We start from the raw sequence: 18862 nt of genomic DNA, 5'->3' as shown, positions 1-18862 counted from the left end.
GCATTTTGTTGAAGAGTCAACTGTGGTTCTAGAATAATGAATCAGAAATGACTTTGTGGAATCAGAGATGACTTTGTGCTTCTCAAATTTTAAAGACTTAAAATTTCATAGGAAGCTTCATAGAAGTGCACCTTTCTGGACTGTCCCCAGGGATGATCCCTGGTTTCAGTAGTTCTGGAGTGGAGCACAGGAGTTTGCATTTTCCAAATCTCTCAAGTGATTTTGTGGCAGGTAGACCAGAGACTTCACTTTGAAAACTGAAAAGAAACATTAACTCAACATTTCTCTTCCTACCCTTTCTACCCTATGTTATCTTCTTACACTTCTTGATTTTAACTCCACTTTGCTTGGACTTAATTCACTTGGAATTAATTCATGGATTCCATTTTATCTTTCCCCCCTTCACATTCACGCCTAGAAACTTTCATCATTTCTACTAAATAATAATACAAATCAGTGTATTTCATATATTGTTCTCACCAACCTTATTTTGCATCTAGTCATAAGTGGGGCTCACCGCAAGTAAACAAATAAATATTACCTGCTTTGCAGGCCAGTGGGAAGATAACCATTGATTACATTATCTGGTAATTACGTTATAAAAATATAATGCATATTCTTTGATGCTTGTCCTTGAAATTCTTTCTGCCAAGTCTATATGCCATATTCTACAGCCTTGGGTTTCCAAGGATAACCTTGGATAACCTTCAAGATGGCCTGGTTATTCCATTCCCCTAATCCAAGAGGTATTTTGAATGACTGGTAATGTGTATTACTGAGGTATCAACTCATCCACTTTCAGCAGACTCTACAACATACAGAGTCAGTTGATATATATGTGTGTGTGTGTGTGTGTGTGTGTGTGTGTGTATGTGTGTGTGTGTGTCTGTGTATGTATATGTATATATGTATCGGGGGTGCCAAAAAATGTATACAAGTGAACACTTTGGTCAACATTGCTCAAACAGTAGTTCGCCGAAATCAGAAGTGTCTGGACGCTGATGGTAATCACTCTGACACCTCATGTAACTGCAGAAGTCAGACGTGACTTGTATTCAGCTTTTGTTGTCAGTATATATTGAGTATTACAATTTTAATACAATTTTTCCTTTCTTAAAAATGTATATACTTTTTTGTCATATATATATGTATATTGCTATCATGCAACAAAACCTTCTTTAACATTATGAATAGGTTTAGCTATTGCTGAAACGAGTCATTTCTAAGTTTAGTTGAAGCAAATGGCTAGAGTACAGAGTAACACCATCACTAGGCACTGTGAAAGCAGGCCTGAAGAATGTAACGGCCAGCCCTCAGACAGAACACCAGGTGTAAGGTTGACTCTTTCTGAAAGTTGTAGTCTTAAAGAGTGAGACCATCTTCCAGCTGCTTGCCATCAAAAATGAGCCTGTCCTGGACAGGTGGGGAATGCCCTCTTTATTTTGGATCTTGGCCCGCATGTTATCCATGGTATCACTGGGTTTCACCTCCAGGATAATGGTCTAGCAGGTCAGGATCTTCACAAAGATTTGCATTTTGACATGTTAGTGAATGTGAAGATACTGTGAATTGCCAGTCAGGTCCAGTCACCTCAACGTCAACACATGCCCAATAGACAATGCCAGTCTAGAGGTGAAAAGATTTTCACCTCTTTTGCAAAACCTCTTTGTTGCTTTTTTTTTTTTCCCCAGCCACCAAAGCTGTGTCAATGGTCCATTCCTTCACCTCACGAATGCCTTACCCTTTCACTTTTGGCTCCCTGCTCCCTCCATTCCTTTAGGCCTCTGGCCTGATCCCCAAACAAACAAGAATAAATCAACCATAAACGTGACACAACTCCTATGGTCCTATAAACTCCTATACTAAATTTAAAACACTCTGCTTGGTGTTGACAGCTCTTTATAGCCTGGTCCTGTTATACAAATTCAAAATTTATTACTTATGCAGGCTTAGCTTCATTTATCTCTTCACCGACCCACAGCTTACAAGATTAAAATTTCTTCTAAACCCTTCTTTTGAACAGTCAGTTGCTTCTTCCTCTTTGCTGTCACTTTGTATGTTTCCATGGGAGAATTATTATATGGTGTTGTAATAATTTTCTTTGTTTAGTCTTAAATTAGGTGCTCAATTATACTGAGTTCCTAAAAATCATCAAGCATATCTTAAAAATCTTTGTGTCCCAATTACAATGTGTACCTAATAGGCATTCAATAAATTCTTATTTACAGGTGGATGAATGAATGGAATGATGGATAGGTTGTTATGCATAATTAACTGATCATGTAAACACCTCTGTTAACATTTGATACATAGTAGACCTTTGATTAATTTGATCAATACTTTTTTTGTTCTGACAATTCTCTCTCTCTCTCCCTCTTTTTAATTTTGGCATTTTTAAAGGTACCGTTAGTTGAACAGCTCTTCCGCAAAGAGTTTCTACCATTTTTGAAGAAATGGTATTGTGTTATTGGACTAAGTGGTGACACCCAATTGAAAATATCATTTCCAGAAGTTGTCAAATCACATGATGTTATTATCAGTACAGCTCAAATCCTTGAAAATTCCCTTTTAAACTCAGAAAAAGGAGAAGATGCTGGTGTCCAGTTGTCAGGTTGGTTGAAGTGTTTATTTTTGAAAACAGAAAAAGTAGCATTAATATCAATGAGAGTAATGGAGCCTGTATTAATAAAATAATTTTAAAATATTTACTTAAAAAGATTAACTTTGATTTTTATTGTCTTTCATTGCTTAAGTTTTCATTAAAACTCTTCTTTCCTTAGGGGAAAAAAACAAAAAAAATGAAGTTTTTAATTAGATCACTATTCTGCATAAGAATATCATTATTACATCAAGCAATCCCTGGACTTTTCACTTACTTCTTAATTCTAGGTACTGACAAGTTTTTATATGCTAGTGTATCCTGTTACACCTGCCTTCTTCTTCACAGAACAAAAATGCAATCCTTTCTGTTTTGTAGGAAATGGGAATAGAAAGTAGGAAAAAGGAAGAGAAATAAGTACAAATAATCATAACAATTAAATGCAATGTTAAAACAAGGCAAAAATTTAAAGACTATACCTCTTTAAATACTATAGTTTTCATTTGATGTAATAAAAGTAAAATTCACCCACTTAAAACTAAACATTTTATTAAAGAATGAAAGTATAACTCCTGAGAGTTATGGGGAATAAGCCTGGGTTTGAATTCCATTCCATAACACATTTTAGATCTATAAACTTTTCAAAACTAATCTATTAAATGGGGATAATATCTAATAGGGATAGTTTCATGAACTTTTGTATGAACAGCTGACAAGGACAGTTGCTTGTCCTTATATTATATAAATATCTATATATAATAGATATTTAACTATTTTCCTCTTAAAAAGTAGAAAGAGGGCTGGGCCAGTATTCGGCGCAAGGAAGGACATACCCATAGCAACGCAGTTTACTAGGTTAAAGGTATCTTTTTTTTTTTTTTTTAACAGCACCTTGCTAGTATGGACAAATGAACCATTTGAATTCTCTATTTTTTTTCCTTAATGAGAATTTATTGGGGTGGCAATTGTTAGTAAAGTTGCATAGGTTTCAGATGTACAATTCTGTGATACATTATCTGTATGTCACATTGTGTATTCACCACCCAGAGTCAGTTCTCCTCCCATCACCATATTTTCGATCCTTTTTAAGATTTTTCCCTCATCATCATTGATGAATGCCATCACACTAATAAAGAAGCAGTCTATAATAACATCATGAGGCGTTATTTGAAACAAAAGTTGAAAAACAAAAGGCTTGAAAAAGAACACAAACCACTGATTCCCCTACCTCAGATACTGGGACTAACAGCTTCACCAGGTGTTGGAGGAGCCAACAAGCAAGCCAAAGCTGAAGAACACATTTTAAAAGTAAGTCATTAACTTTATGTACAACCAAAAAACCCAAAACTAAAATAAAAAGAAAAAAAGAAAGAAAAATGCCACTGCTTCTTGGGTTTTTAAGGAAGGTCAAGTTCAAGTGCCATAGAGTGCATAAAAGAAGGCATTCCATGATCACCAGTTAAGTGAAATCTAATTTCTTTAATTAAAGTAAATATATTCAATCTTCTACAAAACAGTAATATGCCTTAATAAATTAGGATACCGTACAAAATCTTTACAACACTGTTGATTATATTCCCCAAATAGGGTGTCAGATGGGCACTTGTCTTAGGGAGACCACTTCATTGACGGTGTAGATGCCTGACCACTGCACTGTACACCTGAAGCTGAAGCTGAATAATAATGAATGTCAACTATAATTTGATATATAGATAGGGATGTGGAGTACAGCATAGGGAATAGAGTCAATGGAACTGTAAAAGCTATATATGATGTCAGAGGGGTAGTAGATTGGGGGAGCGGGGTTATCACTTTGTGATATTTAACTATTACATTGTTTTGTACACCTGAAACTAATAAAAATAAAAATAGATAGTTATGACAGAACGAATCACAAAAATTATGAAGAGCTGATATAATTAATGAAAAGGGGCAAATGAAATACCTTTTTTTAAAATATCTACTCCTATTGCTAACTTAATGACCTATTTGATATAGAAATATGTATAAAAGTATGAAAGTTTCTAATTTTTATACTTCATGAATTTCAAAACTGCATATTTTATACTGCCTCCTCTTTTTTGTTCAGTGTAATTCTCAGATTCTGGGAAATTCAAATTAAATGGGAAAATAGGGATATAAGAATCTTTAAGTAAAAATGTATTACTTGTTAACTGTCCCCAAATGGTAACAACAAATAAAGTACTGTTGTAATGTCAAGTATTAAATGAATTCAGAATAACCCAAGAAATCCATCAAGGCAATTGCATTTGTACTTTTAAGTCTTTTACTTTAAGTTGAATTCAATCAAAATTATGTAGAGTAGACAGACAGAGGTATAATTATTAGTTCCAAGATACAATTTATTACTGGGATTAAGGATAAATTCCAATCTAGATCCAGGCCCATGAGCTTTGGCTTCTCCTAGCCTCACACTGTCTTCTTTTATGTGTAGAAAAGAGTGGTAATATGATCCATGGATCTCAAAATGAACTTTAAAATGCCTCATGTAATATGGTTTTCTCATAACCATTCTCTGCTGATCTGCAAGTTTCTATACTATTTCTATGTCAGCTTTTCCAGGAAATAGAATTAAAGAAGGGAATTATGCACCAATTTGATTTAGAAGTTCATTTTCACTCCATCAAGACAAATGTTATTGGTTATTGGATCAACAGGAAAGCAATACTAAAATACTATATTTAGCAAGTAATGCTACTTATTTCTTACATGAAAAAAAAGTCTACACTGAATCGATTGAAATGGAAAACTAATTATTTAAATATTTTAAAAATGTCTCTTTTCTAGATATGTGCCAATCTTGATGCATCTACTATTCAAACTGTGAAAGAAAACATTGGTCAACTCAAAGATCAAATAAAGGAGCCATGCAAAAAGTTTGCAATTGCAGATGACACCAGAAAAGTACATGCTTGAAATTTTATATTCATTTGATTGAAAGATGAAAAGATTGTTCTATATTGGCTATCTAAACGATATTTTTAAAAATTTTTAGCAAATGAGTTGTAGTTTTATAATTTTTTATTGATAGTGGGCCACAAAACACTGCTATGAATTCTCTCTCCCATCCTCTTGTTTTCCAGTTTATGGTAAGAGTACCTCAGTAACTGACTTCATGAGCCACGGCGGGTGAGGGTAGGGAAAGTTGCATAGCTAAACTATAGAAATTATACCATAGTTTGTTTTATCCTTTTTCACTTTCTCAGTGAATTCAGGATTAGTTTTCAAACATTCCACAGAGCCATTTTGTTGCTATCAGATTACAGTTGTCAATGATAATGAAAATTCTACCTAATTTGTATATTTACTTTCTTAGGAAAAACATTGACATGGTGAGAAAGAAATGAAATACTTTAATAGTACTTTCGAAATGGATATTTTCAGATAATAAATAACAACTGATAGTTTAAACTTTATGACCAGTACGTTATGTCAATACTTCCTTTTATAAAATGTATAAAGCATGCTAAGCTTTAGCTATATGTACTGACAATAAATGTAATCATTGAAAATCTATCTCATAAGGATGTTAGGATTAAATAATATGAAATATGTATAATAGATAATATTGTGTTTGAAATGTAGTAAGCACTAAACCAATGTTAGTGACCAACCTCCATAGATTGTGTTTTTATAAATTCTGGAAGAGTACTATCTACTCCAGCTAAACTAGCACATTTGACATACTTTATTTTTCTTCAATTTTTGTTACTTATTCAGTTTTACTTGATAAGTTTAAATGCACGTTTCTACTTATAATCATTAATAAATCAACTTTTTAAGGATATATTATTATTTTATTTATTTATTTTATAGGGAAGAGGACTGGGATTAAGTCACTGGGTATAACTTAGGCTATTTTAAAAAAAAATCTTTCATCTTACTCTTGAAATTAATTTTTAGCATACTTGTTATTGAAGTATAACACACATGGAAAAGTACAAATTAATAAGTGTACAATTACTGAATTTTTATATACTGAATGCCTGTATAACCCAAATCCAGATCAAGACACAAAACATTGCCAACACCCCAAGAATAAATATTTGCCCCTCTAGTCACCATACCCCAAGGACAAATATTATCCTGACTTCTAACACAAAAGATAGGTTTTGACTGATTTTGAACTTTATATGAATGAAATCTCATATTATGCATTCTTCTGTCTCTGGCTTTTTTCAAAATTCTCTTAGCTTTCTATTTTGGTATAATGCTGAAACCAGTCTGTCAAAGAGGAATGTTTCTTAAATTAGATTGTAGGCTTTCTAAATAAGTGTAACATTACTTTGATATTTTTTAAATTTATTCTTAGCATTCAAGATTTATGTCATTCATTAATATTTCTTTTGTAAAATTTTTAAATTGAAAATTCCAGAAGTGGTACATGGTGTTGGTGTGGCTGTGTCTTAAGGGTAGAGACTCTTAAAAGAAAAAATGATAAAAAATAAATGTACAAAGAGGTAATGAGAGATTAACTTATTATTTTGCCTAGACAAAGATTGTGAATCAAATTTATTATAACACAAAAATTATTTTCAAAATATAATGTTATTCCTTTAACAATATAAACATGTAAGAATACGTGTTTAACTTATTTTTAGGATCCATTTAAAGACAAACTTCTGGAAATAATGACAAAGATTCAAACTTTTTGCCTGATGAGTCCAATGCATGATCTTGGAACTCAACCCTATGAACAATGGGCCATTCAAGTGGAAAAAAAAGGTAATTTGGGTTTTGACCTGACACAGTCTATCCCATGTCTATGCCCAGATTTCAGATGACTATATTGCATAGTCCCAAGCAAAGTGAACAAATGGAAAGTCGAAGTAAGACAAGAATCAGCACATTCCAATTCTTTATCTAAGGAAAGAGGTACCAATTACTCCATTTTCTCTTTGTCTCCAGAGTCTTTCACTTATTGTATATTTAAAATATTAAAATAAATATTAACATCTCTGTCTCCAAACGCAAACTCAACTAATACATTTTTCATGCCATTCTTCTGACTCAGCATGGATCGGGCATATGTTTTTGCTGAAGCAGAACTCAAGCCCTAACTAAGTCAGGGAGTTGGAGAACTTGGCCCCTTTTAGAGCTTATGGCACATTTTGAGTCTTAACTTGCCCATTTCAAAAACAAGGTGAAGCCTATTGTAGAATCTGTATTGCAAACATATTCAGGTCCACAGCGCAATATAAAGGGGGCATGTTCAATCATTATTGCACTCTATATAATATATTCTTCTATAGCTGCCAGAGAAGGGAATCGCAAAGACCGTCTTTGTGCAGAACATTTAAGGAAGTACAATGAGGCCCTACAAATTAACGACACAATACGAATGATTGATGCATATAATCACCTCGAAACTTTCTATAACGATGAAAAAGAAAAGAAGTTTGCAATCCTAGATGATGATAGTGATGACAGTGGTAACGACGGTGGTAATGGTGATAAAGATGAGGACGATGGAAAGAAACCTTTGAAACTGGATGGGACAGATAGATTTCTCATCACCTTATTTTTTGGTAAGAAGCAGTGTGACATTTATTGCGTAGTCTCATTCATTTACCGCTTTAGCATGAACCTCAGCTTCTTTTTTTTATCATTATTATTAGTTTCAGGTGCACAAGACAAGGTAATACTTAGACGTGAAGCTGAACAATAATGAATGCCAACTATAATTTTATATATATAATGTGATGGCTCGGTGCGAGGTCGGAGGGATAGTAGAAGGGGGGATGGGAAGGGGGGTTCACAGTGTGAGGGATATAAATGAACCCCTGCTTCTTGAGAGCTCTCCAAAAGGTCCTTTAAAATAATTTTTCATTTTGAAAGAATAAACTTCACTCATACTGGGGCTATTTCTAATTGATGTGACCAGAGTAGCCATGAATTGGATGATCATAATCAATCATTTGGTCATCTGTTTGTTTTTGTCAAGATGACTGCAATAAATTTATTTATTAAACTAGCCTGATCATTTGGCATAAGAAAAGATTAACTGTAGTGGAACTACGTCTCAGTGCATTATTACATAAAATATTCCACTGTAATTATTCATATAGTTTACTCGTTTAAACTACTTATGTCTTAAAGATAACAAGAAAATGTTGAAAAAGCTGGCTGAAAACCCAGAACATGAAAATGAAAAGCTAATCAAATTAAGAAACACAATAATGGAACAATATACAAGAACAGCGGAATCGGCAAGAGGAATAATTTTCACGAAAACACGACAGAGTGCATATGCTCTTTGCCAGTGGATTACTGACAATGAAAAATTTGCAGAAGTAGGAGTCAAAGCCCACCATCTGATTGGAGCTGGACACAGCAGTGAGTTCAAGCCCATGACTCAGGTATAAACATCTTTTGGGAGTTTTTTTCTTATACTGCTATTGCTCTTCACAAATCATACAATCTTTTTTTCATCAATTCTCTCACCACCCCACAAATGATCTCACAGAATGAAGTACTTGTTCTTGAAGCAAAATGTGAGTTTAGTAGCAATCTAATCTGTGATACTTGATAGTCCAAGAGTTGTCCCAGCAGTCATTTTTTTTCCCCCACATACTTGAAGGAACGTTCTAAAATGAGTTTCCTTTGCAAAGTCATTGACATTTAAACTTAGTAACAAAATGGAAAAATGGTTGCAATATAATTATCAAATGGAAAAATCCAATTTCCACAAAAATGTGTGCAGTACAATTAGAATTATGTAATATACGTTTGCATAGCATGAGATCTGTAGGGGAATTCAGAAAAATCAAGACACTTTATATGTTAGAGATTTGAGATTGTGAGAGATTTTCTTTACTTTTTTAGGATTCTTTGTTTTGTTTTCATTTCATTATACTACTTATCATGTGTACAGTAGAAAACACGTGGGAGAGAAGAAAGGCACTTGTAGACATTACAAGTGTGGGTGAAACACTGTGGCTTGTTAGAGTAAAATGTTCTTCTGAAGTCATATTGATCCTGAATACGGTTTCCGGGCAGGATTTCCTGCCCATTCTCGGGGATTTTTTTTTACTTTCCCATTCCCAAATCCTGAGAAAAGTTGGTCGGGAAATTGGGAAAATCAGCTTCTTGAACCCAGATGATTGGTAGTATTGGCTGTCACTTTGTGGACACGATTCATCGTGGAGAACAGAAAACAGTTTGTATCCCAGGATTCGGGAATGGGAAAGTGGAAAAAAAATCCAAGAATGGGTGGGAATTCCTGCCCGGAAACCCTAACTGAGTCTTGCTGGACACAGGGATGCTTCAGTTCTGTTATGGTCACCATCATTTGGTTCAATGGAGCAAATTAAATCTGTTTTAGTATTTGCTGAAGGGAAATAGTTCTCGAAATTGTCCACTCTCTCAAAATACTCTCTACATGTACTTTCGTTAAAGTTGCCTCTCAAATTGATGCCAGTTCTCTGGTTTTACATGGTGTTTCATGGGTTCTCAAAGGAGTTGGCTTCCTCCTTTGTGATGAAAACTAGTTTACATAATGTGTTCTCTTGTTGTCCTAGCTTCTAGGAAGCTCTGTGTTAATCTCTGTGTTAATCCTTGCAAGTAATACATACATATTTTTTCACTCGTGTTCCTGTTTTTAAGTTTCCATTATATTAGCTTTAGTGTTATGACTTCGACTGTATTTGGCCTCAGTTCCTCTTTGGAAAAAAGCTGGGGTACAAATGGAAAGTATGTTTTCAAGATACTTTTTGCTCCTCGTCCATTTCAGACTTTGGGGTTGCATGCCACAATATAGAACACACCCCTTCCTTATTTCCTGTATCCTCACCTTATAATTTGAGTTGGACTGACTGGGAGAGGAGTTTGGCATCTAGGTAGTTGGTATGATTTAAGGGTCTGATACTGTGTCTGAAATTCTTATGATTAAAGTTAGTCCTTTGAATTAAGGCACACATTTCTTCTGCTAAAATCCAAGGACATGTAAGTTTTTATCAGTGGAGATGAGCACAAGAAGAAGTTATCAGAGTACACTGGAGAGGGGGCTTTCTGTAGGATTCTCCAACAGTTAGGAGTCAAATAAAGACAGATGCTGGCTCTGAGAAGAAAGGAAGTGGATGGGAGAACACACTGTCAATCTGACGTGTTTTTTTGATTTGTTTAATGTATGGGGACAAAAGACAGTGTGAATGTACATCAAAAGCCAACTGGACCAACGGCTTTGATGAGAGTGGTTATGAAAATAAAACTATACTCAGTTTATACTCACCCATTCCTCTGATGCAAGGGCCAGAGAGCATATTTAATTTCCCATATTAACTTTCAGAATTTAGAGGGTTTTTTTCATTTAAATATAGTTGTTTTAAATATGTTCTTAATAACTTTTTTATTTGTACTTATATCATCCCTTTGGACAGATAATATATTTATCTCTTTCAAAATTAATAAGGCACAGAACCCACGCTGTCCTTTAATCTTCTAGCTCTCCTCCCTGCAAGCAGCCAGTGTTTCCAGTTTCTCACATGTCCTTCCAGGAATATTCCATACATTTCTTGCTTGAATGACTCTTAAAGTGACCAAATGTGTGCAGTGTGTATTTTCTCAATGACTCAAAACTCAACAATTTTTAGAAGTGTCAGTGCATCTTATTCTCTGAATAGTAAAATTCTGAAGTTAATGTAGTGAAAAACAAAGCCCATTTACGTTTCTCATCTTCTCCTTTCTTCCTCCCAAGTTGCCCATTAATTTATTTCCTTGAGATAAATGATGATCTTTCCACTTCCAGACTAGAGGATGGAAATATTTTTGTTATTGTGTGATGATCCCAGATTGGAAATCAAATGTCTCACCATCATGTCTTTGTTCAATGACAAAAACAGATGGCACCAAATCCGTGTATGATCTAATCCTTTGATTTACACTGACCAGTTGCAGTTTGTTATTTCTTTTCCTAATTAGAAGATTTTAATGTGTTTAGCATCACAAAATTTGATGTATTAAAATGTTTTTTGCAGAATGAACAAAAAGAAGTCATTAGTAAATTTCGCACAGGAAAAATTAATCTGCTTATTGCTACCACAGTGGCAGAAGAAGGTCTGGATATTAAAGAATGTAATATCATTATTCGTTATGGTCTCGTCACTAATGAAATAGCCATGGTCCAGGTACATTCAAATACTCGAATATGTTACTTTTTTTATTTCGTGTCCTTATTTTAATTGTTTTATTTTAGTAAAATAGTACCCATGGTTCTTAAAATATAGCTGTTTTCCTACTAACAGAGAAATCATTTCACAATTATACAAATATTGAATTATCATGTCTATTATGTCAATTATAACTCAGTAAAAAAAAGAGAAATCTTGAAGAGCTGTGCACTACTGCCTTTTATAAAATTGTTGTTTAATTCATATGACAACCAGATACCTGTTGTATTTTTAAACAACTCTTGTTGTTATTTCTGTGTCCAAAGACTTTTTAGGAACATGACACTGACCCCATCTGTAAGAGTCAAAATAGGCCTCTTTATTCCCGAGATGTCTGTGAGTCCCCAGGTGGACCAGGAATCTACAGAACAGCATCCCACAAATATCTGACAAAGTAACACGCCAAACCTTAGGACGGGAGCCCTGCTATTTCTGCAGTTTCCTCCCTTATTCTTTCAACTTTTGTTATGTTTGAAATTTTTCATAATGATATAGTGGTGGGTGGGTGCGGGACAGACATACATACACAAAAAGAAAAATATAGTGAAATGTTGCAGTTTTCATTCAATTTTACTTTATCTCTTACCTACACTATGTTAACAATATAATTTTTACCTTTTGTTGCACATGTGCAGGAGTCGTGCTGATTAATAGATATACTATTATTTCTATAAAATTAACTAAATAATTTTTTTTAATATTTTAAATTACATTATTGAATGGAAGGCAGGTCATGGAAGACCAGGATAACCAGACTGTCACCAACTTAGGAAGTAATTGTATTTCAAGAGTTGATTTGTTAATTGTTTGTTACTCAGAAAGCATTTTTCATGAAGATATTATGGTTGATAGTTAATTTCCTGGGCCAGGCCACACAATTTTGTGTTACTCAAAATGTACCTAAATATCACTTTATAAAGAGAACTATAGAAATTTATTACCATGGTGAGCATGTTTTCATGGGAAAATGTGCTGAAAATCCAATGTAGGATGCCCGTAACAGAATTGCACTCTCCACAACCCTGGTATCAAGGTCAGAGATGCCCATTCTCCCCATTCATCACTCCTAGTATGTGGGGGTGGGGTCGGGACCGTGGGGCTCCCATAGTCCAAATCACTGATGATGGTTCCCAGGATTTGAGAGAGGGGCCCTGGGGAGCAAAAAGGCTAGACAGGATAGTATTGTGTTATTGAGGCTTTTGAGGGCTGGTGTGAGGGCCTGACCATCATCACTCAATAACATGCATTAAAATGCATTTTGAATTTTAAATGACTGATTTATAAGGAATAGATACTAATTAACTTTACTGAGAATAAAGAGATCATTTGAAGCCTGGGACACGGAGCAACAGATATCATTCGAGGACAAAAATGGGAGAGTTCACAGCAAAGAACAGCGCTTCATTTACATGATTTCTTTCTGTTCTTAGGCCCGTGGTCGAGCCAGAGCAGATGAGAGCACCTATGTCCTGGTTGCCCACAGTGGCTCAGGAGTTGTTGAACGTGAGATAGTTAATGATTTTCGAGAGAAAATGATGTATAAAGCTATAAACCGTGTTCAAAATATGAATCCACAGGAGTATGCCCATAAGGTATTGTTTTTGGCTGTCTGAATTTAGTTTTCACTTTAAAATGGCTGCATGTGGTTGCCATTGATATCTTTGTGGCTGAGTCTGTCTCCAGACAGAAATTCTACTGAAGTATACGTATGTTCCAGTTTTATGAGCTGTGCTTAGTTCAGATTCACATACAAAGACTTAAGAGTCATAGCAGGCAGAAATGATCAGGGAGCAATTTCAATGGAACCAACCATGAACTTTGATAATATAGTTTAAGCTGCCCTTGATCTGGAAAGATGAGTGCAACTCACCTAGTCAACCCAACCTGGTAATTTTTGTTTGGTCCAATCTGTTGGTACAGGCACATTTTTATTATTATTATTATTATTATTATTATTATTATTCCAGAAATATTTATGAAATGCATCCTGTGTGAGATGGAATGCTCTAGAAACAAAGAATATGAAGGCAAACAACACAGATAGACCTCTGCTGCGTGAAGCTTATATTCTAGTGTGTACACGGTGAGATTTGAGGAAAAGAAACAATAAACAGAAATAAAGCAAGAAATATATCACATGGAGATAAGTGCTGGAGAATTAGAATAAGACGATGTGGAATAAGTCACTAGAATAGTAATCACTAGACTGTGTAGTTGGGAAGACCTCTTAGAGGGGGTGACACTAAGAATAAATCTGGGATGGAAAGAAAATACATATTATGTCATCTAGCTGCATCTCAATTTACTAACATAAAGTTATTTGAGTGATGAGAAGAATGCAGTGAAGGAAGAAAGTATTTCTACAATATTTAGGAAATCCCCCATACCATTGAAGTAAAGCCTGTAAGTACTATAATAGCAAACAATCCATTTAGAAGAAAATTCACACCCTTGCATATGGGTGTGAATGTTAGTTTCTTAACATTGGAATTGGCTGTACCCTAAATAGAGTTTCATGAAAGGGATGCTTTCAAATTGGTGTGCGTTGTGCTATAACCAACTCCAAGGTTTCCTGGCCAGGTTTCTATACAAACTTATTTTTTAAAACCCCATTTAAATATAAGGCAATCTAAACATTTTGTGGTGTCAAATCAAACATGTGTGGCCAAATAATGACACTGGAAAGTTATTGCCTTACATTTAATGTTCTAAATGAGTGAAATCAAATAGGTGTTTTCAAAAATTGATGTTTCAAAACTAGTTGTATTGGGTAAACTCTTGAAAAATCGCTGGAGTTTGTGAGTTCATTTTTTCCAGATAATCTCTAGAACAAGACACAACCCCTTTGGGGGACCCAGAATGGACTACCTTTTCAGGTCTCCTTTGACTGAGTGATATGCCCTCCTAAAATTACTCCAGGTGGATGAACTCAGAGCAAGGCTGGTAATGACGTGGGGCACATGCCACTCTGTTCAAAGCCTCCAGCAGACATTGCTACTAGGTCACAGCACTCCTTTCTTCTGATTTGAGAATCCTCATTTACTCAATGTTCAGGTAACCACAAATAAATGGTGAGAGCTGACATATAGGTGATCTTAAAATGAAGATCTTAAACTGTTTCCCTGACATTAACTCAACAATTTTGCTACATTATTACATTTTATTTGGACTTAGACTGATGTAGCTGTGCCTTCTATCTATTTATAATAATTTCATTTCATGTTTTTGTTCTTCTGTTTCATATGCTTTACAATTTTAAAGCCAATCTTTTAGTTTCTGGTGTCCTGGTTACATATTCATACTCTGACCTGGGTTTTACTTTTATTTTTCCTGTCACACTCATAGGTGTGTCTTAATTGTCCATATGTAGTATGTGAATCTAGGCCAAATCATCTTTTAATCAGTTCACTAAACCATAAATATCTTACAAGAACAACCTAATTAAACTGTTAGGGGAACGAACACTTCAATTTGTTGTATTGTTATAATTTACATAAGAAATTAGACTTTGTACATCTCTGATTAAACTATTCGATAGCTTGTCACTTTGCTTGCAAGGTTTTGTTCTCTTTTCAGTGCTGAATATGGCTGCCCCGAATCAAGGCCTAAAACAGAGAGGCAAGAGCCAAAGATGGGCCATTCAGCTTTGGTCAGCACTGATGATTTACTTTTACTGAAAAATCCCCCAGGTCTTAAGGAAAACAATGGTTTCCTCCACAATATACCATAACTGTCATTTACAAGAGTTTTAGTTTGGAAGTAAATTATTCAAGAACCAGGATTTTCTACTGTGAAGTTGGATAGGTGTGAGAACTGGCCAGTCGCTAGTTCATGTTTTGTATCTTTCATGAACTAGTTTATTTCTGCTATGAAGTAAGTTTTGCCTCTAGTCACAGAGTCTGAATACATGGAGTAAGGGCCTATTCTCTCACATAAAGAATGCGGGCAACCTAGATTCATATGATAGTTCCATGAAGTCACGAGGACCCCAGGCCTCTTCTCTCTCGCTTTCTGCTCTCTGCCCTTTTAGTATTTGGCTTCTACTCAGAAGGTCAATGATAGCTTTTAGAATTTCAGCTGCCACATTCCCATTCTAGGCAGGAAAGATGAAAAAGATGATAAAAGCAAAACGTACACATGCCAGCTATCTGATATGTAAGGAACCTTTCTGGAAATACCACTTAACATTTTCTTAAGTTTCATTGACCACTGGTTTAGAAATATATAATCATTTAGCTGACATATGTCTACCCAGAATAAAATTGTAGTTCTGTTCTTAGGAAGAATGGATAATGATGGGAAACTCGTAGTTTCTGCAATAAACGTGAAGAGATTTCATTGAAGAGATTTGTTAAAATAGCAAAAGGTCTGGAAATTGTAACATATGAGGAAAAATAAAATAAACGGGGGCTTAGCATAGATAAGAGAAGACTATGAATACTATAATAACAGTGTTTAGTTCTTTAAAGAAATTCATATGGAAGTTTAGATTTATTTTATGAGGCAGAATTAAAAGTAGCAGGGGGTAGTTAGAGGGGGCGTTGTCTTGTTGAATATTGCTAAGGACTTTCTCACAATAGAACTTTTCTAATACAGAATGGGCTGTTATTTGAAGGTTCCACATTTCCATGAATATCGAAAGGTTTATGTACTAAATTCTTTGTTGGCCATTGCCTCATTATTTTTATTTCTAGACCATGGGCCAAAAGTATATTTTCCTGACTATCTAAAGTCTCTGAACTCAAGGAGATTTACTTAAGTGAAACTATGAAAAAAAAAACATTGAATATTCTTTTCTCGATGCAGATTTTGGAATTACAGATACAAAGTATAATGGAAAATAAAATGAAAATCAAGAGAAATACTACAAAGCATTTCAAGGACAACCCATCATTAATAAATTTTGTCTGCAAAAATTGTAGTGTGCTCGCCTGCTCTGGAGACCATATCCACGTAATTGAGAAAATGCACCATGTCAATATGACACCAGAATTCAAGTACGTCCAGGAAGACTCCATTTTAAGTTTCTTTATAAGAGCTGAACAGGTTATACTAAAATGTTCTTCCAAAATAGTACAAATTAAATTTATTATTTTTCAGAACTTCCCCTCTTTTAGCTCCCAATTATATCTCTATTTCAAATGTCTATTTTTCAAATATACTGCACTGAGGCAGGGAGGGAGAAGTATAAGACCCAAAACCATTTTGATCCAAGGCACATCAATTTGTGTATGCTCATATTTCTTCTTAAAGTTTTGAACAACTTAAATCCAGTTAAAGTAATCGACAAGCTTTAAAGAAGTTATAAAACGCAACATGCCCTTTGAGAAGTGCCCATGAAAGGGACATCTGCCTGAAGATCTGCAGAGCCGGGGGGAGGAGGGAGAGAAGAAAGAGGTGTGGGATAATACATGCATGTGGATGAGCATCAAGTTCAACAACGTACCCCCATGGGCTGTGTATTGGTTCTTTGCTAATTCTCAGGAATGTTTCTTACTCCTTGATAATTTTAGGGAACTCTACGTTGTGAGAGAAAATAAAGCACTGCAAAAGAAGTTTGCAGACTATCAAACAAATGGTGAGATTATCTGCAAAACTTGTGCCCAAGTAAGTGAGTTTTGGATTTATTCTTACTTGGGTTATTCTTACTTTGACCAAAAGGAATTCTAATTGAATGTGCATTTAATTTTTCCCCTCATTCTCTCTTTTGTTTTCCAGGCTTGGGGAACAATGATGGTGCACAAAGCCTTAGATTTTCCTTGTCTCAAAATAAAAAATTTTGTAGTGGTTTTCAAAAATAGTTCAACAAAGAAACAATACAAAAAGTGGGTAGAATTACCTATCACATTTCCTGATCTTGACTATTCACAGTATTGTTTCTATAGTGATGAAGATTAACATTTGGTTCAAGATTCTTTTAAAATATTATCAACTTAACACTTAATATAATTTGATTGATGTTTTTATTATACTAATGAACTGATGTGAGAATAAAATAATTGCTTTACTCTGAGATGAGTTGTATAGAGGATGACAGTATATCATGCTTTCAATTATTCATTTTGTTTATGGGTAGGGGTAAAGAAAATCTACCAATACCTAACACTCATTCATGTGGAGCAGTAATGTGGAGTACTGTGGGAAAAAATGCTGGAATATAAATAAGAATCTAAGGTACTACAGCCCTGTCACCAATTTTCAGAATAAAATTAAGCAAATCAATTCATCTTTCTGAATCAGTCTCTTTATTGGTGCAATGGTTATAATATTATCTGCCTTTGCTTTTATTAGTTTTCTATTGTTGCATAACTAATTATCACAAACTTAATGGCTTCAAACAACAGCCATTTATTATTGCACATATTGTGTAGCTCAGAGGTCTGGGCAGGGTCCTTTCTCAGGGTCTCAGAAGTTAACATCAAGGTGTCAGCCAGATGATTTTCTCATCTGGATGCACTCAGAAAGAATCACTTCCAATCTCTTTCAGGTTGTTGGCTCTTGTTTCCTTGCAGTTTTAGATTGGGATTCCTGGTTTCTTGTTAACTGTCCACTGGGGATCACTGGGGTCCTAGGGCCGCCCTCACCACATGGTTCTTTCACAGCACAACTATTGCTTTTTCAAGGCCAGCAGGAGAATCCCTCTCTCTCAAGTCTGCTAAGATCAAACTCTTAATTGTAATCACAGGGGTGACTATCTCATCCTGTTCACAGGTCCTGCCCACACTCAATGTGAGGGTAGTTTTCAGAGCATATACAGCAGCAAGCAGAAATCTTGGAGGCCATCTTAGAATTCTGCCTCCCATACCACTTGCCCAGTTTTTGCAACTAAATGATATATATACATATATATATATATATATATATATATATATATATATATATATATATACATATACATATATATATGCATATACACACACATATGAAAAATGAGAGCACTTTGAAAAATACAAAGCACTATAAAAGGCAAGATATTATTAAAAAGCAGCATCAGATGGCTTAAGCTTTCCTTCCATGAACATAACACCATGTTAAAAAGTTACCTAACAACAGGAATGGTGGCTAAATCCAGACT

At 34.8% G+C, this 18862-nt stretch overlaps 1 protein-coding gene across 1 annotated transcript in view; it reads left to right on the top strand.

Annotated features, from left to right (window-relative positions):
* The window catches only part of IFIH1 (interferon induced with helicase C domain 1), a 52625-nt gene extending 34604 nt beyond the window's left edge, over positions 1–18021 (top strand). The window contains exons 6-16 of the mRNA XM_081051419.1: positions 2401–2611; positions 3690–3907; positions 5408–5524; positions 7222–7345; positions 7873–8148; positions 8720–8979; positions 11596–11745; positions 13218–13379; positions 16594–16784; positions 17301–17394; positions 17506–18021. Coding sequence (XP_080907545.1) covers positions 2401–2611; positions 3690–3907; positions 5408–5524; positions 7222–7345; positions 7873–8148; positions 8720–8979; positions 11596–11745; positions 13218–13379; positions 16594–16784; positions 17301–17394; positions 17506–17685 — 1983 coding nt within the window. The 3' untranslated portion in view covers positions 17686–18021. The remainder of the gene's footprint in view (positions 1–2400; positions 2612–3689; positions 3908–5407; positions 5525–7221; positions 7346–7872; positions 8149–8719; positions 8980–11595; positions 11746–13217; positions 13380–16593; positions 16785–17300; positions 17395–17505) is intronic.
* The last annotated feature ends 841 nt before the right edge of the window (positions 18022–18862 follow it).

The sequence above is a fragment of the Rhinolophus hipposideros genome (assembly GCF_964194185.1).
Source record: "Rhinolophus hipposideros genome assembly, chromosome: 6".
NCBI lineage: Eukaryota > Metazoa > Chordata > Mammalia > Chiroptera > Rhinolophidae > Rhinolophus > Rhinolophus hipposideros.
Note: the sequence above shows the minus strand (reverse complement) of the source record. Positions and strands in the feature narration are given on the sequence as shown.